This window comes from Mus caroli, chromosome 18, assembly GCF_900094665.2.
Source record: "Mus caroli chromosome 18, CAROLI_EIJ_v1.1, whole genome shotgun sequence".
Taxonomy (NCBI): Eukaryota; Metazoa; Chordata; class Mammalia; order Rodentia; family Muridae; genus Mus; species Mus caroli.
Genome location: NC_034587.1, coordinates 80,414,915 through 80,439,108, shown reverse-complemented (window position 1 = coordinate 80,439,108; position 24,194 = coordinate 80,414,915). Strand labels below are relative to the sequence as shown.

Below are 24,194 nucleotides of genomic sequence, written 5' to 3'. Positions count from 1 at the left end.
GTTTCTGCTTCCCTAACTAATGCAGTCTCAGGTCCTGNGTGCAATTGGATTGGAGCAGAAGCTGTGCTCCACTCACCAGAAGTCTTAAGATTCTGTGGAGGGTGTTGTGGGTAGCTGGCGAGTGTCAGCTGACCCTGCGCCCCAGCTGCCCCGGTGCTTTTCTGACCTTAAGAGGCTTGTGGCCCTATGTAGGCCGGATTTCTCTCTCCCCAACCAGAGCAGTCTTAGGTCCCGCGTGATTGGACTGGAGCACAAGCTGTGTTCCACTCACCAGCAGTCCCAAAATCCTGAGGTGGGGGTCGTGGGTAGCTGGCGGGTGTCAGGCAACCCTGCGCTCCAGCAACCCTGGCGCTGATCCGGCCGGAAGTGGCCTGTGGCCCTACTCCTATTTCTAATATTTCTTAAAGTAATGGCTTCATTTTATTTTTCTTTATGATTGGTGCTAGGAATTTACTATTTCACATTTTATATTCAACTGTTTGTGTGTTGTGTGGTTGGCCACGCTTTTGAGTTCACTGAGTTTTCTTTTTTGGAATGCCTCTCATCTAACGTGGTCTAGAAATAAATTCCACAATCCCAACCTACACTTACAACCAGGAATCCTGTTTGGACAATACATCATATTCCTTTCTAGTAGCTAACTTAGAAAAGTCAGTAATATCCTCCAGGTTTAAAGTATTTTAAAGGTATGGAACCGATCAATCATATTTGTAATGTTTTATGTATATAAACATTTTATATGTTAATACTAGGCTTGGATACTTTGCGTCCAGTTATTATCATTCATGTATGTGCACTTCTTGTTGCAGGGGAAAAGCCTTTCAAATGTGATGAGTGTAACTTCGCCTCCACAACCCAGTCACACTTGACTCGTCATAAGCGTGTGCACACTGGAGAGAAGCCATACAGGTGCCCTTGGTGTGACTACAGGTAATAAGATCAGATGTGTCACCAGAGTCGATTGGAATCCAGAAGAACTCCAGCTTTCCCAGTCTACTTTAGAATACTTTAATGAGTGGTACACATTAGGCAAGATATTTAATTCCTAATTGAAATGATGTTTTTTAACAAATGAATACGTTTTTCAGAACAGTTTTACGCTCACTGTAAATTGAGAGGGTTGGTGAGAGAGTTCCTTAATAAACTTACTTAATATACTTAATATACTTACTTAATGCACTTCTTCAGGAGCACCTCCCTCACTGTCATGTAGACCTTTTATTGTAATTTGGTCTGCTCTACCAGTGCCCTATAGTACAGCCCTTGCTTGCATGGGTGTTAAGTATCCTGTACGTGAGCACACTGATGACATATGCTTCCCCATGATAAAGTCGTAGACTTGCTATGAGTCGTTAGCACAGACTTCTGGTTTCATAGGCTTGGTGCGTAGGTTTTCTAACCCCCTTTTCCCACATTTTGAGTATTTCGCCGTTCACAGTAAGGATGCATTGCAGCAATGCACCATTTGACAAGGTGTGAGCAAAAGCGTTTGTGTGACAGTGAAGGTGGTGTAAGAAGTGTTTTCTGCCTTCTGCGGTGGAATTGCACCATCAGTGACTGAGTTTTCAGAAACAATTGCAAAATTGATTGGAGAGGCAAATAAAAGAGCCCGAGGGAGCCCAGACCCAGTCCTCAGTCCTAGCTGGGGAGTAAGAGACGTGTCCTTGTCATTTTGCACTCTGCACCTCCAAGATGAAGGAGCTGTTGCTTGTAAGGAGGCTGAGCAGAAAGTGCTTTAGAAGCTGTGGTTGTTTATCCCACTCTCTGGGTCTGGGAACCAAGAGGCAATAGCAAGGGCCCTGGGGAGCTACAGTGACAGTCGGATGCAGAATGGAGAGTCCTGCCAGGTCAAGCTGTCCACGAACGTGAGCGTGAGCTTGAACTCTCCCACATTCTGTGATACAGTAGACATTCTACTCAGCTGATTGACACAGCGTTAGACCAGGGACTTTGCCCCGAAGCTCTCCACTCTGGCTACCACACGACCTATGTGATAGAGAAAAACCAATCCCCTATATGGAGGATGAAGAATGAATGTAGAGCTGTCTTCAAAAAGCTGAGTTTTGTATGCCTGTTGAGGTAACCTGTGCACTTGGCAAATATATTGCCACAATCTTGATTATTATCTGCGTTATTGCATTAATTTTTATGTGAAAGGTCATTGAATACTACAGAGATATTACAGATATATTTCATTCATTAATTATTTATTCACCCAACATTTTATGAGCTGTGCCTACACATAACACTAGAATGGCATTTCTTGGAAGTTTGGGAAATGGTGATCTAGTTAGAGGAAACTCTAATCTCCTGATGTTATGGGGTCTGTTAAAACCATTTTCAAGCATTTTTACCTTATTGATGAGCCTATCCCGTAGTTGTGGTCCAGTAAGAGAGGTACAGTTAGAAACTGAGCACCGTGTCTCCTCATACGCCTTGCTTTGGGGATTATAAGCTAGGGCTTATACCATGTGCATAAGGCTGCTTATCTTGGGGGAAGGATAGGTTTCTTTGAGATAACTCTTCATTCTCATTTTAAACACTTTGTACCTCCTTTCTATATCATTAACCATCCTCAGGAACTGTGGTTCTCACAGGTTTTAAAGTAGTAGAGGTGTTTCAAATGAGGGGATCTGCAAGGTTCCCTGTAAACTGACAGAAGTGTCACTCATGGGTTACATAGTAAGCAGGACCCAGCAAAGGAGCTTTCTGTAAGGGAAGCTGGCCACCTCTTGCTGGGCCACAGCACCCAGGCTAGGCTTTTGCTGTGAGCCTGCTCACCGCCCTGGGATGTGAGGAAGCACTCAGGCTCAGCACACAGAGAGTGGCTGTAGTGACAGACCCTCCCCTTACATCAACTCCATCTTCCTTCCTGAGGTCCCGATTGTTTCTTAGCCTGCTGTCCAGGCTCCTGTGTGCACTACTAGCTCACTCACACTCTGACGTGACCCCATCCAACTTCTTCTTTATTTTTTTTTAGACTTGAATCTTTTTTTTTTTTTTTTTTTTGGATTGGATATTTTCTTTATTTACATTTCACATATTTTCCCCTTTCCATGTCTCCCCTTCGGAAACCCCCGTCTCCTCCCCACTCCCCCTGCCTCTATGAAGGTACTCCCCCACCCACCCACTCCAGTCTTCCCTCCCTGGCATTCCCCTACACTGGGGCATCTTATGCCCTCAGGCCCAAGGGCCTCCCCTCCCACTGATGTCCAACAAGGCTATCCTCTGCCACATATATGGACAACGCCATAGGTCGTTGCATGTGTATTCTTTGGTTGGTGGTCCAGTCCCCAGGAGCTCTGGGGGGTCTGGCCTGTTGACACTGTTGCTCCCTCCATGGGGCTGCAAACCCCCTCAGCTCCTTCAGTCCCTTCTCCAACTCCTCCATCAGGAACCCCTGAGTTCAGTTCAATCCCATCTAACTTCTTAAACTCTTCACTTACAACCCCCCTGCCTTCAGGAAAGTATTACTCTGCAGTCGATCCTGGGGGCTCCACCTGTGCCAGCCTACTTCATGGCTTGTCATGTTCTCGTAAGACTTCTGCCTGTGTCTGGAGCACAGCCACTACTCAGTGTGTGTTTGCTAGAGAGACTGGGTACATTGGTCAGAAGGTTAAACCTCTGAGAAATACAAATAAAAGGTATTTCAAACTGCTCTGTGAGCATAGTTGGGAAGAAGAAACCAAAAATACAGTGGGATGAGTGTCAGGTGAGCCATGCAGTTAGGGAGCAGCTTGAAGGTCATGGGTGCCCTCGCTCTCGCTGCTGGACTCGCTCTCACACTCGGAGACCCATGTGGGTGTCAGTTCGTCCTGCTTCTATGCACACGTATACACAAGAACACACATATACTCACACACACACATGTGCACAGATATATTCAGACACATAAATACACACATTAATTATGTTTTGAAAGTATGATACCATTTACAATAGAATCCAGCATCTTGAATATCTAGACATTGCTTACAAAAAATGTAAGACATATGCTATTAGTGCCCTCAAAACACTTTTCTTACAGTACTAAGCATCAAGCCAAGGGCTTTGGGCATGTTAGCTAAACACTCCACCACCCACCTTCATTCTCGGCTGATAAAAAATATTTTTTAAAAACAAATATACAAGTAAAGCAAGATACATAACACCATTTTCATGAATGGGAAGAGCTGATTTATTAATAATGTTAATTGTCTTCCAGATAACTTACATATTAAGTATATTCCCAGTCTCTGCCCCCCCCATGGAATTTAGTAGGATAACGGTAGAATTCTTTAATATTATTTAATATACTTTAAATGTTATTATAAAAAGTGTAAGAAAAATATGTATCCAATTTAACCAGACCCAAAGCTACATCTCAGGAAAGTTCTGTATAGTTAGAGTAGCCATTTGCAGCAGACAGTGTGCAGCTTCACCTGGGTTCATACTTTAACTACCAAATATATTTTAACACTTATTTGCTCCACCACATACAAAAGTATGCACATGCACATACAAGCACGTGCACACATACATACATATACACACATACTCACCAAAACAAAGTTACAACTAGAGAAATATTTAGCATTACTTTTTCTTAAGTATATGGAAAGCAGCCCCAGGATGACCAAGACCAAGAAGAACAAGATTTCTTAAGCTTTTCCACTTGAAACTATTTCCCCCCAAGAAAATAGCAGGGAGCTTTAGATGTGCATATATAGATCAAATTTTACTGATAATAAATATTAAAAGATATTTTACAGAAACTTCTGTTGTATACATAATTCTACATTAGGAAAAGAGCAAGTTTACATACTAATGAGAGGTGTGCTTTCTTTCTTTTTACTTTATTAACTTTACATTCCAATTGCTGTCCCCTGCCTGATCCACCCCTCCCCAAGTCCCTCATCATCATCATCATCATCACCTCTGAGAGAATAAACCCCACACACACACACTGGGTATCCCCCTACCCCAGCACATCAAGTGTGTGCAGGGTCAGGGAGGAGAGGCATGCTTCCTTGTGTTCTACATGGGAGCAGTGTTTCTTGGCCACCACCAGTGCTGCTGCTGCTGCTGCTGCTGCTGCTGCTGCACAGGGGCAGCTGTATTGTTCCTCAGAGTTGATCATATTCTGATTTTATAAACTTCAGTGTCAGCACACCACTAATGTTTAGGACCATTGGAAATTCTGCTCAAGTCCCACCTCAAAATTCATTTAATTTTTTAAATGAAATTTTAGTCTGTAATTCAAACAGCTATTTCAAAAATTAAACATTCTAACAGTATATAATGCAAAGATATCTCAATTTAATATTTTCATGTCTAGGACTGATTGTAGAAAAATATTAGAAGTCATTTTATAATTAAACCATTATATGTCTATGATAGTTAAAAGATTTGTATGGACCGTACAATACTGTTGGGTAAATATACATCAGACTCAAATTCAGCATGAAGCATTTCAAGTCTCTTGCTGTCTGGAGTTAAGGCATGTGCAGTATTGAGCATGCTCTTGTGTCTTCGGCAGCATGGTTGCAATTATATCATCATATATCACTTGGGCAAGTGTTGCAGAAAGACCTGGGCTGTACTGTGAACTGGATTTTTACTTTCTCTTGCCTGTGGGATGGGTACTCAGATGATGTAGTTATTGGGTGTTCAGACCTTTAGCAGACTTTCGGTGACTCCATACTACAAAGTCGTTAACATTGAAGTGTAGTAAGATGGGCCCTAGGCAGAGCCTGGCATGTGGAGTTAGTAGTCGACCTAAGTGCCTGTTTCCCCATTCGTTTTCTACTTTACAAGGCATCTCATTTCACCTGTCAGTGTTAGCCACATCTTCTGTGTCCTGCATGTCTGAAGTGTGTTGGAATTCTTCTGTAATTCATGCTGATTGAAGTTTCAGCAGTTTTTATAATATTTAGAAATGATTAAATACAAAATCACTTCTTTTATAATTGCTGAGACACCTTACAGTTTGAAAGTGCGTCCCTTTGAAGATCACTGTCCTGTAACGTGCCACATGAGTTATAATGGCCGATATCTTTGGTATCTATTTCTGCGCTACTCTGAGGCATTTCCGCTGAATATGCCTACTTCAAAATCTTCTTGGTTGGTCATGACTTTTTAGAATAAATCTTTAGATTTTCTTTGATGAAGGCTTTTGACAATAACTACCACAAAGATTATCATTTGAATCTTTTATATTATCATCATCACACTTTGGTAGACTTGTGATGCTTATATGCTCAGATGTATTTCCAAATACCTCTAATTTCTTTGCTTTGAAAAAGTATTGAACATTTTGCTAAAGTTATTACATAGTTGCGTCCCGTGCGACTGCTTCACAGGAGCTAGTGTGTGCCACTACACGTCTCCAAGAGTAGGCAGTGTTCTCCCAAGAATGCCATCTGCCCTGAATTAACACACAGGGCACTTATATCTAGAAATATCCACTAAGTCCCTTTTTCAGATACTTCCTTTACTTGGTAAAGGTTAATTTTGTCTTTATGTAAATATTTTATGATTTTATTTTCTGAAAGTAAGTGATTTGAAGCATTTTTAGTCATTCTAAAGTTTTATTTTTCTGTGTACTGTGGTTGCCTCTTCCTAGTGAATAATTACATTAATATTAAAAGAGTTTAAAGACTTATTAAGTCCCATGATGGTAAGAGTTAAGAAAGAACTAGAGAAGTTTCCACAGCTTTTTTATTTTCTTAATGAGAAACACCAGAAAGACCACGATACCACTGCTACCCATGGGCACACTGGAAACACCTCCTGTCTCGTGGTGCGTGTCAGTGTGCGTGATGACCATATTGATCACAGCAGGATGCTTACCTGTTTCTTTAAAAGTTTATATATTTATCTGTTCCCTTCACAATATCTTATTACTCAGATATCAAATACTTGTCCCATGTACATTCTGTTTGCTTCATATAGATAGATGAATACTGTTCCATCCTCTGCTCTTCCTTGCCAGTATTAGCTATCATCTGTAAGGAAGCTAACAATTAGAAATGGAAATGATATTTAAATTATATTTCTCATTTTATAAATTGAACATTAGTGCACTAATACTACTTGTTAAAATTATTCATGAAAAATATATGTGTGGATTTGTTTACAAAAGAATTTTATAATTGGTCTTTTGAACCTGGGGCTATTTTTCAAGTTTGCATTATTAATTTAGGCAATGACATCTCATTCTATTTAAATATAAACATGGATCCCTCTTTGTTGCTTTTCCTGTCTAAAATATCCAGAAGTCTAATCCATTATCCATCAGTGTGTTCCATCACAACTTTATAACTTTTCATCATTAATTACTATACATTATAATTTCAAAGCCTAAATTTAGACCCACAGTCCACAGTCCTACTATATTATTTATGTAGCAGATTCTTAGATTTGTTTTTACACAAAAATGAAAGTCAACATTTTCCTCTATTTTCTTTTGTTCTGTACTGTCATCTTTCTATTAACAAGAGAACAAGAAACAGCCTAGCCTTTCATGTGGTATAGTATCATTTACACAATGTAAAATCTCTCCTTCCCATCAGATCTGTGACTATCGAGAGTGGTTTCTCTTCACTTACCGTGTTGGCTTGCAGGTGAGAGGAGGTTTACTGAAGTAAACTGAAGCCTACCCCTCGTTGGTTTTGTTTGTTCTGTGTGAAGCTTACCATCCTATTAGATTCTCTTTTATTCCTTTAACATTTATGCAGGAACTATGAACAACAGATAGCAATCTGGAGAACACAACAGAAGACTTACCTCATCATACTACAATCTTCAGAGTGTGAAGAAGACTTTAAGTACCTCAAATCTCATTTGTTACCTTGTAGAAAGCAAATTTAAAGCCATTTTGTTGTGCTTCTGTTGAATTTGAAATAGCCTCAATGTTTCAGTTTTCCTCTTGAAATTTCACTCTTAGCTCCACTAATAACACGTGTCTTTGTTCTCTAGCATAGTCCTTAGTATTTTTGTTTATGCACAAATGATTTTAATTCACAGCATGAAACTATTCTCAAAAAAATAATAATTGTATCTCATGAAGCTAGCCAATAAATTCTCCAATTCCACCTCACATTAAGGACTCACCACTCTCTTTGCTAACTCTGCAAATATATTTTATCTCCTGTCTTCTTACTTGATGACTGACTAGGCACCCTTGGCCAGGGTTTTCTGGAGATGTGTTTGGCACATTAGTTTTCTTCCCCAAGTGCATCTTTCTTTCTTGTGTGAGGAAAGAGTGCAGGGCCTCCAGTAGCAGCAGACTTCCTGTGCACTCTGGGCTCCCTGTGCCTTTTCCTCTGACTCTGCTCAGCTGTTGCAGCAGGTGAGTGGCCGGGCATTTATGCCTGTGCTCAAGTGGAAGGGCTTGGCTGCTTGTTTGGAATCTGTGTCCATACTAGAAACTTTTTAGGGGATAAATACTTTTAACTTGGTAAATTCTGTTTTACCTTGAATTATAATTTGAAGTGTTTGGGAAGAAGTTTTAAGAAATAACTTTGTAACTTAAAGTCATCAAAATACAAATCCTTAGCGTTACGATCTTCCACTTGAAATTTCATCTTAATTTCTGATACAGACATTTTTATAAAATATATCAATTAGAAAAAAATGTTTAACGTCAGGGATGATAAGAGTCTTTTAGGACAATGTTACACATAATTAAATATAAGGCAAATGTTCATTGGCTTTGTGACACTGTAAGTTCAGCATAAAGCAGGATTCATTTTTCTTGTCTGGGATTTATTTCTGCAGCATCCTGACTTAGAGTGACAAAGTCCACAGGGGATAATTTTCTCCTTTTGGATCAGGTCTTGAGAGAGTTCCTATTTTCCTCCCCATGGCTTCCTGTGCTGCTCGGATTTGCCCCTGAATAGTAAGAAGGGAAAAGATGATTGTATAGAAGAGAAAGAAGCGAGATTAGACATGTGAAGTGAATCTCACAATTTCTTTTAGAATAAATTGGAGTTAGCATTAATTTTTCTTTAATTTTTAATAAAATTACAATAGTCATAAAAATTATAAAATGAAGATACCTGCATTAATATTATACATAATTTACATGTAAAGCTCTTTGTTTATTCCACTAATTAAGAATAGTTCCTCCTATTCAGATCACAAGAAAGTTGGAGTTGGCATTCCTTGTCATGAAGTAGCAGTAGAGCTGCTACTTCACGGTCTCACTGCCTGAGGCTCTTCTGCTCTTTGCTCTGTTGTGCTGCTGACCTATTTGATGGCTCAGACTTCATGGCTCTGAAAGACTAGAAAGTTGAGCTCATATTTTTGATGGGCAGTGGTGAAGCAAGGCTTTCTTCAAACAGGATTTCTTCTGGAAAGCGTCATCAGTTGTGTCTGTGAGTAGTGGTGTCCTGCAGGCAGAGTGCCCTTGCCTGCTTGCGCCTTGCACACACTTCAGTCCATCACAGGCAGATGTCTGTGTCATGGCTGCGTAGTAAGGAAACACTGCTTAAGAATTCTCCTACCATTTGTCTGAGGAGGATGAGTTCTGTGTGGGTAAATGTTTCTGTTAAGTGTCAGTAGGATTTTCATATGTAATCCTTCACCAAATGAAAGCAGCGTGTGCTTAATTTTATCCATCCAGGACTAGTCTCAAAGGTTGTGAGTGTAGAATCACCCTTGCTTTTCTGTCCTCTGTGTCTAATGTCTCCAGAAACTGAGTTTCTCCTGAAGGAGGCAGTCTGTGCCGCTTGTCTCTGTCCATTTCACTTGGGCCCCTCTTTCTAGTTGTGTGGTGTCAGTTTGAGTTTGCATTTTCTGACCTGTTTTGTATGACTTTGTCCTCACAGGCAGCTTGTCCTATACACACTTCTCTGTCCTTGCTAGAGCACACAAACCCATAGACTTTAATGTTTATTTCACCTTGGCAGGCAGTGGGCTGATGTAGCCCATTATTTTTCCCTGAATTTGAGTTAGTATTGATTATTTTATTCTAAAATTGTAATAAATGTAAAACAGTGATACATATAATCATATAGTAGATTCCATAACATTGAGATTTATAAGTTGCCTGTTTCTCTTTAAGGACAAGGCTCTGCCTTCCATCTTTTGTTTATCAGCACAGGTGAGGGGTTTTGCTTGTTGATGCAGCTACAGCAGCGCTGAGATCACAGATTAATTAGACGAGCCATTGCCATCACAAAGTGACCATACACTCCCTCTGCTATCTCTTAAAGTAGAATCTAGATAAACATGTTTGTTTAAACTGTTGTTGTTGAATCCCAATTTCAGTCATTAATAGAGGGCCAAAGCTATCTTTGGGGATGGTCTTTCTACAAGGAATTACTATGGACAGTCCCTGGGGTGGTAGTTAAATATATCTGTATGTCTTGTGATAGGAAGAAAGGCCTTAGAGATGAAAAAAAATAGAAAATATTTTTGGGGCAAATAGTCTCTTGCATAATAACTTATTCCTCAGACACCAGGGTTATTATCACAAAGAAAACACTTTCCTTTGTAACTGTCTCTATCCCCAGCAGTTAGAAAGTTCAGGCCCTGAAGCTTATTAGGCACACACTTGTAAGTCCATGGAGAAGCTGACAACAGTCAGTAAAGCGCTGTATATATCATCACCCTGGCACTTAAAAAACAAAAAAGGTGACTTCGATGTGTCTTGAAAGTTGACCATTTTCCTTAATTCTTCCTGTTTTCAACTCCTTTGTTTCATCCTATGCTGAAATGGTCTCTCTCTGGGACCTACACAAACATCATGGTGGGGAAAAAGACAGAAAAATTTGAGTTTAAAAACTGATGGGAGTCCTTGTTATGAGACAGGGCTTTAGACCAGTTTTCCATGAGAGACGTCTTCTGATGGAGTGAACTCCTCTTTTTTAGAACAAGATGACCGAGCATGTGAATGTGTGGGCGTTTCCTGAAGCACTTGCATAAAGGCAGTGCAGTGTTTCTACACATCGTGGCACACGGTCTTTTTTTATTAGAAGAATGCAGTTCCAACTCTTGGTTTCTCCATACTTATATTTTCTTCTGCTGCTTTTAAAATAGTCTAGGCTTGCAAGCAGCCTAATATTATCCTTTACTTTCTAGCTCAAAGAGAGGCATAGTTTATGTAAGCTACAGTTTAGTGTTCCACATGTAATATGTCAACTGATATTTTCCCTTCAATATCTTTCTTCCAACTCCATAAACTTCATTTCTTATCATTACTGACTTTAGCTAGGCTCTTGCTACGCAGCCTCCATCTTCCTTCTGCCCTTCTTTGTATATGCTTTTTCACTGTGGTTTGGAATGTGTGCTCATTAGCTGTTCAAGGTCCTTCCCTTCCGTCAGTGTTTCGTTTCTTCAGTGTTAAGGTGTAAGTAGAAACAAATATGAAAAGTGCTGAGACAAATCAGAGTTTTTTGCTGGGAAAAAGTGATGTTCAAACTTATCATTAAATAACATAATTTGTTTCTTGGGCTAAAGTGTTTGATGTGAAAAAGGTTAAAAGTTTTAACTTAAGACATTTGATTTGATACCCCACACTTATAATGTTAGTTCTCTAGTTGCTGTTTAAGTAAAATTCTGGTGTACTGTATTTTTAAAGTATACCTTTTTTTTTTCCATTTTCAAGTCTCTCCAAGTAGCATGTGTTGTGTTGTAAGATATAGGAAATTATGTAGTAGAGAGAACTAAGAAGTGCTGGGACAGTAGCCCTGCCCATGCTGGAGAGGACGACCTTGGCTCACAGGGCAGTGGTGGCAGGGGTCTGTGGAGGAGTGAATGCTGTTCCCAGTCCCTATATCATCAAATACAATGGGCTACAAAAAATGAATTGGGGGAAATAACAGAAGTGGGAGATCATTTGAAATACCACAGCAAAGGAGCAGGCAGCAAATGAGGCCACCTAAAGAGATGAGGAGACAGGCAGGCAGCAGACAAAAAGAAACCTTTTTGTCTTTTCGTGCATGGCTACAGCTCCTTGGGAGTGATGGCATCAGTGAGACACTCACTTCTGGGGAGGAAGTGTTCTTTACTAATATGTCAGGAAGTGTGATCTGGGACACACTGCTTTTCCAACACTCTCAGATGTATGTGAACACTTCAGTACTCCTCACTGTAGAACCTGATGGCAGTAATGGCAGGGAAAGTGACCCTGGAAACGATGGGAGCAGAAATCAGTTAACAGAGAGGACAGATAGCCAGAGCTTGCATGGGAGATGTAGATGGGAGAACTGGAGGGGCCTGCAGGAAAGAGAGGGCCTAGCAAGAAGTAAACGATTGAATTGTGGGCCTGGAACCTGCTTCTGAGCTGCTGGATTTGGAGGACAGCCAGCAGCTTCAGTAGTTAGAACAGAGAGTGGCTGAGCACACCCAGTGTAAGCCATGGAAAATGGGAACCGAGGGCAGGAGTGATGGGGCCTCAGAACAGCGGCTACTCTGGCCACACGTTGAAACTTGAGTTGTGTTTAGTTGCCTTCTGAGCAATCTGTGAAGTGAAGTTCACATACTGTGGGATACCACACAGCACCAAATGTGATGTTGTAGAGTTCAAAGTTATAAAACCAAAGACTGGACATGGAGGGGATTACAATTCTGTAGCTTCCTCCCATTGTACTCAAAGTGATGCCCACATTCTCTGTACCCTTCCTTGCATCTATACAGAAGGCTTTAACTGTTTATTTAATTTAAAATTTTGCTTGCTGCTATTTAACAGTTCCATGTGATCATTTACTGAATACCCATTTAAATGTAGTTTTAAAATACGACATCTTTTCTTTCTTATTCTAAATAATTTGTGTTAATTTTTCAGTTTTTCTAAGGTCAGTAAATCTAACAGAACACTCCAATGACATCATGAGCCAATCTCAGTGTACAGAGTTGTTCATTGTAATGACACTGGACTCCTTCATACATTTACAACCTGGTCCATTTGCTTTTACCCACCTCTTATTTGCTTGCCCTTTTCCAAGTAATTACTGGAACATCATAAAATACCTTTACCAGTGAGAAGTATAACATTTTGGGGGTATATTGTGCTAAATCTTCTTTTGAAAATTATTTTTAAATTGATCCCTGGCTTCTTCAAACTGCTTTTTCTAGACACAAATACCTTGGCTGGGGTATGTCATGCCAAGAAAAGTGTGATAAGGATATTCCAGGCATTGGACTTAGTGAGTGTATAATATGGAAAGGGAAACCTGAGACATTACTTCTCAGGGTGAGACAGGGGCATGATTTGTTTTTGTGACTAAGGGTGCATTATAACTGCCAAGTGTTGGTGTCAGTTGTATTAAACCACTAAACAGTGGAAATGAGTCATTTATATCACCCCACAGGCTGATGTTGGTTGTTTAAGCATGCAGTCACACATTGTATAGGTATCCTTTGATTCTGTAACAACATCTGCCATTTTGACTTATTATAAGTATGATCAGTCCGAGCCTCTTTTGGCTGGACATCAGTTTGCGGCTTTACCTTATGGTAGGTGATAAGCTTTAGCACTCAGGCCCGTTTCCCTTTGCCTCTCGAGAGGATTCTGTTCTGTATCCCTCCGCCCACATTTTAGTGCCATCTCTGTAATTACAAACAAAGGCGATAGAAGCTCTGTTTTTCCAGAAATAAGACTAGCCCTGACTGACACTCTGGCTGTGTCTTATTAAAGTGGCTGCAAACCAGTGTCCTCCTCCTCGGCGAGGACAGCCTTCCTGAGCAGAGGCTGGGGATACGGATAGCGTGGTGTGCCTGTGTCATTGGAGATCAACGCAGATCTAGAAACTGAGCCCATATCAGCACAGATATATTTTAATTACACGTTCTTTCCAATTAATATCTGCTTTGTCTTTGAAAAGTAATGTTTGAATGTAGTGGTTATGCAGTCCACATCTTGTTGAGTTACGTCTGTACTTGTTCTTAACTACCTATGTACACATGTTTTATTACTCTTCGTGCATCTCTTTTTCACAAAACAATCTTTTAAAACAGTGTATCTCTGATGTAAAAGAGACTCCAAACAAGGTTTCAGTTTTATTTTAAGGTCTTTTTCTTTGGAGTTTAAAAGTGGAATCTCTGTTTTCTTTAGCTGTAAAAGCACAATCAAGGCAACATGATAAGTGAGTCAGCGTGGTAAAAGTAAAACTAATTTTGCCTTCACTCACATGAGCTATAGAAGGAGGAAGCTTTATTGTCCCTGGGAAGGTGATAAGGCAGAGTAATTGTATATTATACTGTCCGGGAACATCTGCCTGAGACCGTTGGAGCAATTCATCTATCATGGCCGGGGCTGCATGTTTTGTCTTTCTGCTTTAACCCGTCCCCACTGCTGGCCCGCGCAGAGGGTTTGATAGGGACTGCGCCTGGGCCAGGGCTCACATTAATCAGTCCCCTTGTTCAACACTCCAGCTGACATAATTACAACCTGCGCACAGCAGTTATTCAAGTCGAGTCCTTGTCACTCGTGGTGCGAAACTACACAGCTCAGATCCCGGAGGAGATTGCCTTATCACACAGAACAAGGGCTCGCAGGAGTCGCAGAGAATAGAAATGGGAGAATGTCTTCCGGGACTACTATATATTCCTTTAAAATAAGACATTTGAGAGACTTACAAGGGACAAAGGGAAGCATTGTGTGCAGGGTTGAAATGAACCGGTTATTATTTTTAAATGGATTACAGAGTGCATTTTTGTGCAACTCGTCATAGATTATTAGATAATTTAGTGCTTCTGGTCATTATTGATTCTTTCTATTACCTTTTTCTTCTTCAAAGCTAATCACTGAACTTCAGAATTGTGAAAAGATTCTTTCCTCTTTATGAAAATAATAAAATTAGTGGATAATTGATCTTAAGTTTAATATTTGGCAAGTATATTTTTATAAGCCACTGAATTAAAACTAGGGAAGATTACTTAACTCCCTTTCCACAGCTAAGTAAGTTCAGTGTTCACAGTGGCTGTGCACTACAAATATTTGAAAGCAGAGCCAGTGTGAATTTCCTTTCAAGTAGTGCCCTGTCTCTAGGCTCATACTGGCTAGTTACCTGCCAATTCCTGGGTGTCCCTGGTATGAAGGATGGGACTTCCTTCAGCCATTTAAGTGGTGTCTACTTGTTAATGGTAGCTCTGTGCCCACACATAGCCTGTGTGAATCTGGGTCTAAGATGGTTTATGTGCTCAGGCCTGCTGGGTATCCCATGACACTCAGCTCTCTGCATGGATGCCAGCCATTACTATTGAACATCTAGTCTTGGTTTTTTTTCAGGGGTGGGTTTTTTTCCCCTTAAATAACTTCAAACTGTCCCAAATAAAGCCATTGTCTGACCCAGACTATCAGAGATACTAGGAAATAAAATATTCAGCTTCATAAAACTTTTACTTATATTAAGTTTATAAAACTTTGAATTACAAAATTATAGCAAATTATCATTTATTCACTTACATGTATGTATATATTTAAATTATTTGAATTGGAAACTATTGTGTTTTAGGTGGTTTATTTTAGACTAAATTTGTAAATTATGTAGTTCAAGTGAGTTTTCTTGGTAGTTGTCTGTTTCTTTGTTCTTGTGGTGACAGAGATTGACCCCAGGGCCTTATACATGCTAGATAAGTGACTCACCATTGAGCTGCATCTGTAGCCCAGTTCATATACTTGATGTAAATAGAAAGCAAGGAGAAAAAAAAAATCAACCTCTGAAAACAGCTGGTATGCAACATGAAGCATCAGTGGTCTGTATTTTTATCAAGGGTAGCAATAGAACAATGAGAGGAAGCTCTAGGTCACCAGTGCCACCCAGAAAGAGAAGTGGAAGGAAGTGGTAGACCAGGTTGGTTCACATTCTGAGCCTCAGGCAGCAGTGTCCTGCCTGCTTTATAAAAACGTCCTCCTGTTTAGGTCAGTGGAGGACATTCAGCATGTCCTGGCCCTTTCTCCCCTTCAGATGCATAGTGAGTAACAGCTTCCAGGCTCCTACAGTGAAGGAATGCATAGAACTGTTCACAGATGGCAGACTTGACCACAGAGGTCCTTTGGCCAAAGCCCTACAGGCATCAAGCTAAGGCCCAAGTCACTGAAGGGCAGTCCTACTCCTGCTTCACATGGTTATTTAGGGCCTTTGGAATGGTGATTTGGCATCAGTACTTAACCACCAGACATCTGAGCTTCATTGTCAGCATAGCTTTGTCCACCTTGTTGGCTTGAGTTGGATAAAAAGCTAGCCTGCTCTATTGCACATAGGTTTGTTTTTGCTCTCCACTTTACCGATGATGCACCCAGGGATTTGGAAGTGGGAATCTTGGTGGGATGTGTTGCCTGCTTGGGGCTACAGGAACCATGGGAGTCAAGGCTCTCCAGGGTGCGCTCTTCTCCTTCGTTGAGGTATTTCAGTTGTCCCACAGCATCGTGTGCATTCTGTTCTCAAAGTACCTACTCGTAATTTTAAATGTACAAAGTTCTGAATGTGGAATTTGGGGTTCTAACAAAGAGTACTCAGCGTCCTAGCACCTGCCATTCCTCCGTGTGGTTTGCATTGTTTCTCAGTATTGTGGGAAGTGGAAACGAGGTTGTTAGATTTACATTTTCCTCTCATTAGCTGTGATGCCATAAGCAGACATGTGACTGAGTAATGGTTTCCATTGAGTGAATTTGGGAAGTAAGTGATAAGCAACAAGATTAACAGTGCGATATATTGGTCGGTATACATCACAGGCAGTTGCTGTGCATATGGCTAAGTGAATTTTTAGTAAGGGTTTTTAATCAAGATCACTTGGAATCCGCCGAAGTTAGTAAAGAAGTTTGAACAATGTAGAAAGCAAAATACTTGTAACTGTCTCAAGAAGCCCAGCGTCCTGACCCAGGAGCAGAGGCGCTGTCTCCCAGGCATCTGAGCAGAGCCAGTCATGTGGGACTCACACTGGCCTCTCCCTTCCTGGCAGGTTTCTTCTCCCTCCTCAATTATACCCATGACCTAGGTCATAAAACAGAATGAGATGGGAGAATGGAAGAAAGAAACTTGCTTTGAAAAGCTGTGATCTGTAAAAGACAAAAATCCTAACAGTGATCTAATGAGAACTTAACATATCTGACAGAAAAGTAACAAATTCAGAGAAGTTTTTCATTAAATTGAAAGGAGAAAAGTGGGAAGCATTCTCCAGTTAGAATTTACTATTGCAAAAGATATTTCAAAGAATATTATGTAAGGGTCCATTGTTCGCCAAAGAATGATATCCCAGACTCAAATAGTATGCAAAAGCAAGGATCGTTTTATTGTGTACAAATCTAGCATGTGGGGGCGGTGGGGTCTCTCATTCCAAGATGGAGAGACAACCAGGTGAGCTTGCAGGCTAGATTCAAAGCACATTAAGGGATTCCAGGGTAGGTGACCTTTTTTTACTCCATCTCTAGAGGTATTCCATTATTGTGGTGTGGGGGCTGGAAACTGTTACTGGGGAGGTCTGGGAACTGCTGACCCATTGCCCTTGCTTCAGGCCAGGTGACTGGGCAGCTTCTAAGTTTTTGTTTTGTTTTGTTTTGTTTTGTTTTGTTTTGTTTTGTTTTGTTTTGTTGTTTTGTTTTGTTTTCCAGTAACTGAGTTGTCAGGGCTTGCCTGGACTTGCCCAGTTTTTAGGCCTAGTTTCCTACACTGCCAGTTTGAAACCTGTCATGAAGTCAGCCTGTCGCAATCCTTTGGGATCATCCCAGGTGCCTATAAACTACTGTAGCCTCAGATAGAGCCAGTGATCTGGCCATACTGAGGCATCCCTTTCCCCCGAGAGACCAGACACAGGAAGGTATAGTATAGGATAGTTTATTCAAGGCATGGGGAGGGGAGTTAAGTGAATAGTAGAGTCAGAGAAAGGCAGAGAGAAGGAGAGAGAAGAGAAGTAGAGGCTGGCCATGGCCAGGTGGAGGGAGGGGAGGGAATGTGGAGAGAGGGGGAGCAAGAGGCAAGAGAGTGGGGAGGGGGCAAGCAGCCCCCTTATAGTGGATCAGGCCTACCTGGCTATTGCCAGGTAACTGTGGGGGTAGAGTCCAGACAGAATACCAACAGACAATTCTATAGAGTCAGTTCTCTCTTTCCTCCCACCTTTACAGGATCCAGTTCAGGTCACTGGTCTCTCATAGCACAAGGTTTTTAACCGCACATTGTATTTAAATATTTAATTTGCCAACATTCTCATAGAACTTAACCTCTTGTTTTACTGTTTGTAATTGTTAGTTTGAAAGGCCTGTGTCTTACCACTGTGCCTCCACCCCAGCCTTTCCTTCCTGCCCTGTGGACTGGCACAGATGGCCCATGAGGCCTTCCCTCTGCCTCTCCCTTCATAGCAGTTTCTTGGTGCTATGAGAGGAATCCAGTTCTACTGTGCTTTCCTCACACAGCAGTTCTTCCCCTGCTGTACCATGGTCACCTCCTGTTTCTGGTTCCCTTCTTCACATCCTCTCCTGTTCAAGTCTTGAACCTGATTGCTCAGACTGTGTTTCAACCTGTCTCTCAGCTGAGGTCAGCCTGCTGTCTGTCTCTTCAGCCTGTCTCTCAGCTGAGGTCAGCCTGCTGTCTCTACAACCTGTCTCTCAGCTGNCTGTCTGTCTCTTCAGCCTGTCTCTCAGCTGAGGTCAGCCTGCTGTCTCTACAACCTGTCTCTCAGCTGAGGTCAGCCTGCTGTCTCTTCAGCCCATCTCTCAGCTGAGGTCACCCTGCTGTCTCTGCCATTGTATAGAACATTCCCATTTTGGTAGTTACTCTTCAGTCCAGTTGTTTTTGAAATTGATATTTTCATCAGATTTACCTTATATGTGTAAAAAAAGTGCTATCATGGGAAATTTTGGTGATCCTAAAATATCTAAAGCAAAATGAAAACGTTTCCTTAGATCAGGAGACCTTTTACATAAAAATGATTACCATTAAAATTTAGTCTGCTTGCTCATTCGCACCTTAATTGGTTTCTGTTTGAAATGCTGAAAAGACCCTACAATGCATCTGTCTAGACCTCTTCTAAACTTATATTACTTTCTAGAAGTTTTTTCATTTTAGTACTTTATTCTGCTTAATATTGATAGTGGGATTTTCTTTGCTTGTGTGTGTGTTACTGAGCATAGAAAATCAAGTAGTACACACAGCAGGCCTTCCCAGCTTGGGAAGATGTTTGGAATCCTGTGCAATAGTCAAAGCTCTTTCCCTCAGCCCATCCCCAGAACAGGTTAGCTCTGCACCAAATTCTAGGTTCTCCCGCTGGGGAACATTATTTTGTAGAACACCATGGCTCTTGGGGTCTGTGGAATTATTAGCAGCATTGGTGTGGCGGTGCTGCCCTGTCAAGGGTGTATTCAGAACCCTAGGACAAGCAGAAACAGACCTGTGATTGGCCTGTGGGACCTGTTGCTGTGTTCCAACTTCAAGCTTTCCAGGTTGGGGAACCTCTCCTTCTGTACACTGTTTCCAGCTGTGTTCATTCTTCATATCTGATATTTGAAGCTGCTAATCTTACTTTTAGACTTTCTGTACCATTAGTTTGTAGTTTGTATTTCCTTTGTTTCTAGAGGCATTAGTCACCATACTCTTTACATATATGTACTGTTTATTCGTTTTTTTATACTGGTGGAGATTTTTGTATTTTAAAAATTAACCATAAGTACTCCTTTTATAATCTCTAAGTTACCTGATTATGTATGTTTTATATATGTAATATATTTTTCCTGCCTGTCATTTATTGTATAAGTTACATGGCAACTTAACTCAGGGGGAGCTTTTCTTAGGTATTTTGGTAGCATGTGAATTTTAAATTTTCTTCAGGAAAACACTAATCAAGACCATAAAAATACTTTTTGTTCTCATGTTTACAATTAGGTTTTTTTTTTTTTCTGCTTCAAAGTTTTAAAGCCTGAATAGTTTTAGTTTCGGAATGATTAGGACATCGAGACTCATGTACACGGCCTGCACCTGTGCTTATAGGTACTTGAGAATCTAAGTAAAGGAATCATTGAACTTAAGTGTTCAAGGCCAGCCAGGACCACATAGGGGGAGTGTTTACTTCAGAAAAACCTTAATCAATACAAAAATAAAATAAAAGAGGAGTGGGGGGGAGGGGTGGAAGGGAAGGAGGAAGACCGCCCACCACTCCCCCGTGTAACCTGCTGTTGAGGGGTCACCCCTGATGCACAGCCCTGTTCTAGTCATTGTAAAGTGTGTCTTTACTCTCCACAGGCAGTGTCCTCTGTGCTCTCTATTCTGTCCCTTGCTGTTCTTGGTTCCCCCCCACAGGTGACATCTGTATGCTGAACGGCTATGACAGGCTCCCTAGCGGACATGGCAGCCTGAAGGTTTTAAGATGTTTGTATTGCTCTTTACTTCATGAGTACTTTGCCTGCATGTATGACTGTGTACTTCGCTCATGCAGTGCCTGCAAAGGTCCAAAAAGGGCCCCAGGTCCCCTAGAGCTGGATTTATGAGCAGTTGTAAGTTGCCATGTGGAGCTGGTACCTCTACAGGAGCAGCTAATGCTCTTACGTTCTGAGGTGTGTCTCCAAACTCCACAAATTTCTTTATTCTTGCTGATTTTATCCAACTTTAAATTAAGCAGCACGGGTGATCAATAATCTAACCCGGTTTAGTTCTTCCCTTGTGGGTCCTCAGTGAGAACATCAATGGTAAAGGAGCCTGTGTCGCTCTCAGGCTGCCTTGTCCAGGTTGTGAGACAACCCTGAAAGCTTCAGTGGAGGCCTGCAGCTATTGAGGCTCTGAGTCCTTCCCTGCTGGGACTGTGCGGTCTTTCTTAGGCTAGTGGCTGGCCCAGGGAATTTATAATTAGATAACACTGGCTAGAAAACTGGATGGTCTTCTGTTGCTGTAAAGATTTTCTTTGAATTACTCTGTATTCATTTGGATTGCTATTACTAAGACTCTGCAAACCTACTGTCCCGACATATAGGTAAATACGGGTTTACTGTCAGTTTAATATAACTATTAGGACTTAATGACAGAGTCATTATTTTCATGAACGAGTTAAAGAAGTTTGAACAGTCAGAGTGTGTGTGTATGTGTGTGTATGTGTGTGTGTGTGTGTGTACTTACCCAGTAAACTTTGCAGGTACATCAAGAGTAGTCAGTGGCCAGAGTGAGCTCCAGGACAGCCAGGGCTACACAGAGAAACCCTGTCTCAAAAAATCAAAAAAAAAAAAAAGGTAGTCAGTGGCATTTAAAACTGTTGGAGTGACTCTGTTTTAGTAAAATTAAAATCACTTTTTTTATACAGCAAAATAATTGGTGATAATTATTCAGGTATTTGTGATGCATTTTTTGTAATAGGAAGACTAGCTATAATAGTAGAAAAAATGAGTGTTTTCCTTTTTATCCTTTCATTTTTAGTTTGTATTTGTTAATCCTTAAGACAGCCTTATAAAATAGTGTTCTATAAGGTAATATTTTGTAATCAGAAGCAAATTGCTTAACAAAAATAAACACTTTGGGGCTGGAGAGATGACTCAGTGGTTAAGAGCAAATATTGCCCTTTCAGAGGACAGAGTCCAGTTTCCATCGTCTAAATCAATTAGCCTACTGCCTCCATATCTATGACATGGCATCTGTAACTCCAGCTTCAGAGGACCTAACACCCTTCTCTGGGCTATGGAGACTCCTGCAGTTTCACACATGCCTGCTGCCTTGTATATACACGTAATTAAAAATAACATTCTAAGTAAACATTTTAAAAGTAAAAGTTTCAGAAACGTTTACTGCAGTTTACATTGTGAGTCTCCATGAGTAGAATACAGTGTGCAGTGCTTCCCTGGCCTTCTGGAGAAGGAGCCCTTCCCTCACCTCCCTACTTTTGTATTCATAATATTTCTTCGCATCTGCTGGCCTCTTGAGAACAGAGCTTTCGGGGGGGGGCAGGGGGCTTTATTTACCTTTATAGAAGCTTTATATATTATTTATAATACATTTTTTATATTTATGTTTTTGATTTGTATAATTTTGCAGTAATTGTGTGCTGAAATCTATATTTGACTTTATGATTCCAGTCTTCGTTATACATAACTTTCACTTTATGTCTGAATAAAAGGAAGAGATTTTTTTCTTCCTCCTCTAAATCAGTGTTTTCAGTATTTCTACAAGTAGCAGATATTGTATATAGTGGTGTTGTATTTTGTTGCTCGTATTCTGTGGAACGCAGTGTGGAGAGTAGAGTGACTGGCTATATGTGGCACTTACATTGTGCTAGAGAGCCAGTGAAAATGCAGCAGCGGCAGCTGACATCACTGCACATGTGTGCTCAGAGATGGAATACCTTCTTACAACGTCACTTTGGGATTCACAGTGTACTGACTCTCACACTGAAGGAGAGAGGGGGATAACATATTCTCAACGGACCAGATAGAATAATACAGATTCTTTGCATGTAAAGAGAGTGTGTGCGTGTGTGTGTGTGTGTGTGTGTGTGTGCATGTGTGTGTGTGTGTGTGTGCATGTTTATTTTATAAACATAATTTGGACAAGCAGTAGTCCCAAGGAATATGTCATTTTAAAATAATAATTTTATATATGCAAATTAACATACACACACACTACATGGATTATGCTTCCTTATATTTCATATATATGAATGCACCATCTCCACTCCAAACTTTTTTCATTTTTGAATACTTTCTTTAGGGTAATTTAGGTCAATTTCATACTGAGTTGTTATATACTTAGGTTCACTCCTTAAATATTTAGTTCCTATATTTAAATAATTTTTAAGTACCTTTGCAGTTTTTGAGGTATTTGGTGCTATCTCTCTGGAATTCATTGTGAAGTTTCTGGTTTGTCCTTTTCACCTCTCTGAGGTTAGTTGTTAGCTCTAAGCCACTCCTCTTCATTTGATGGTGGTGATTTCATAAGTATAATTTTCAAAATTTTACATTGTTTCACTTAATTTCTTCCATGACTTGAGCTATAAACTTAAAATCCCTCCCGTTTTACTCTAAGAAACATCCAGCATCCGCTCCTGAATCAGATGGAGGAGAAGGCCCGGGATTGAGGTTTGGACCCTTTGGCAGCTCCCTGAACACACACAGGGAGACGAAGTTGGTGAAGGTGCAGCCCAGTTGCAGCAGAACCCCAGGACTGTGAAGATGTTAATACCAAGTGATGATACCCAAGGGCGGCAGCAGCTGTGGTGCCGAGCAGACATGCTGTGTGTGCTGTGTGTGCTGTGAAGAGCAGAACCAGTGGAGTTTGGCTCCCACACCCCTTGGAGGCCACAAGATCATAAGTGAAAGCCAGTCTCGGACATGGAGATTTTTAGAGTTAGGATTTGGTTTGCTCTGATTTGATTGTGACAGTGTCCCCTTCTTCCCACTTGAATTTAAAATGAACTTAACATGAGTTTCTGATTTAACAGGAGGTCACAGGTGAACAACTGACCTTTTAAAGTCTTTGGTACTTTAAAAAGACTGGACATTTTAGAGAGATGTTGGGCATTTAGAGAGACATTGGACATTTTACAGAGGGTTTGAACTTTGAGAGAGACTTTGCATGTCTTACAGAGACTGAACATTTAAAGTATTTTAATTTTTAAAGACCACAGAGCTTTTGAAGATACACCATGTGTTATATTGTGGTGTTAAGATGAACATGGCATCTTGGGGATAAGCAAGATGGGGAAGGCTCTGTTTAATTGTACTGCTTGGTTTAGAATGACAAGGATTCATTGTCCTGGCTTCTGTTCATTTGTTTGTTTGTCAACCTGATACAAGCTAGTGCTATCTGAGAAAAGGGAAGCACAATTGATTGGCCTTTAGGCCAGCCTGTGAGGTATTTTTCTCAATTAGTGATTGATGTAGGAGGGTCCGATCCATTGTGGGTGGTGCCATACCTGCACAGATTGTCCTGCAGTTTATCAGGAAGTGGCCAGAGCAAGCCACAGGGAGCAGCACAGTAGACAGCACCCCTCCAGGACCTGAACTCGCACCTCCAGGTCTCTGCTCTGACTAGCTTTGATGATGGACTATGGTGTAGAAGTAAACATGAAGTAAACCTCTTTGGGTTATGATGTTTTCTTACAGCAGTAGACACCACAAAGAACTCACATTCTTAGTACGTAGCTTCTAGTGAAGGGAGAATACATTCTCTTCAAGGGCGTATCATACTCATGCATATATGGACAGCTACAAGTTACACTCAGTGACTCAATAGGAGTCAGTGCAGTGCCCAGGGAGGTCACAGTGCTTGCTACAAGTTACACTCAGTGACTCAATAGGA

General features: G+C 40.9%; 1 protein-coding gene across 1 annotated transcript in view; it reads left to right on the top strand.

Annotated features, from left to right (window-relative positions):
• Znf407 (zinc finger protein 407) overlaps positions 1-24,194 on the top strand; it is a 378,677-nt gene that overhangs the window by 242,969 nt on the left and 111,514 nt on the right. Inside the window, exon 7 of the mRNA XM_021150389.2 lies at positions 810-930. Within this exon, the coding sequence (XP_021006048.1) occupies positions 810-930 (121 nt within the window). The remainder of the gene's footprint in view (positions 1-809; positions 931-24,194) is intronic.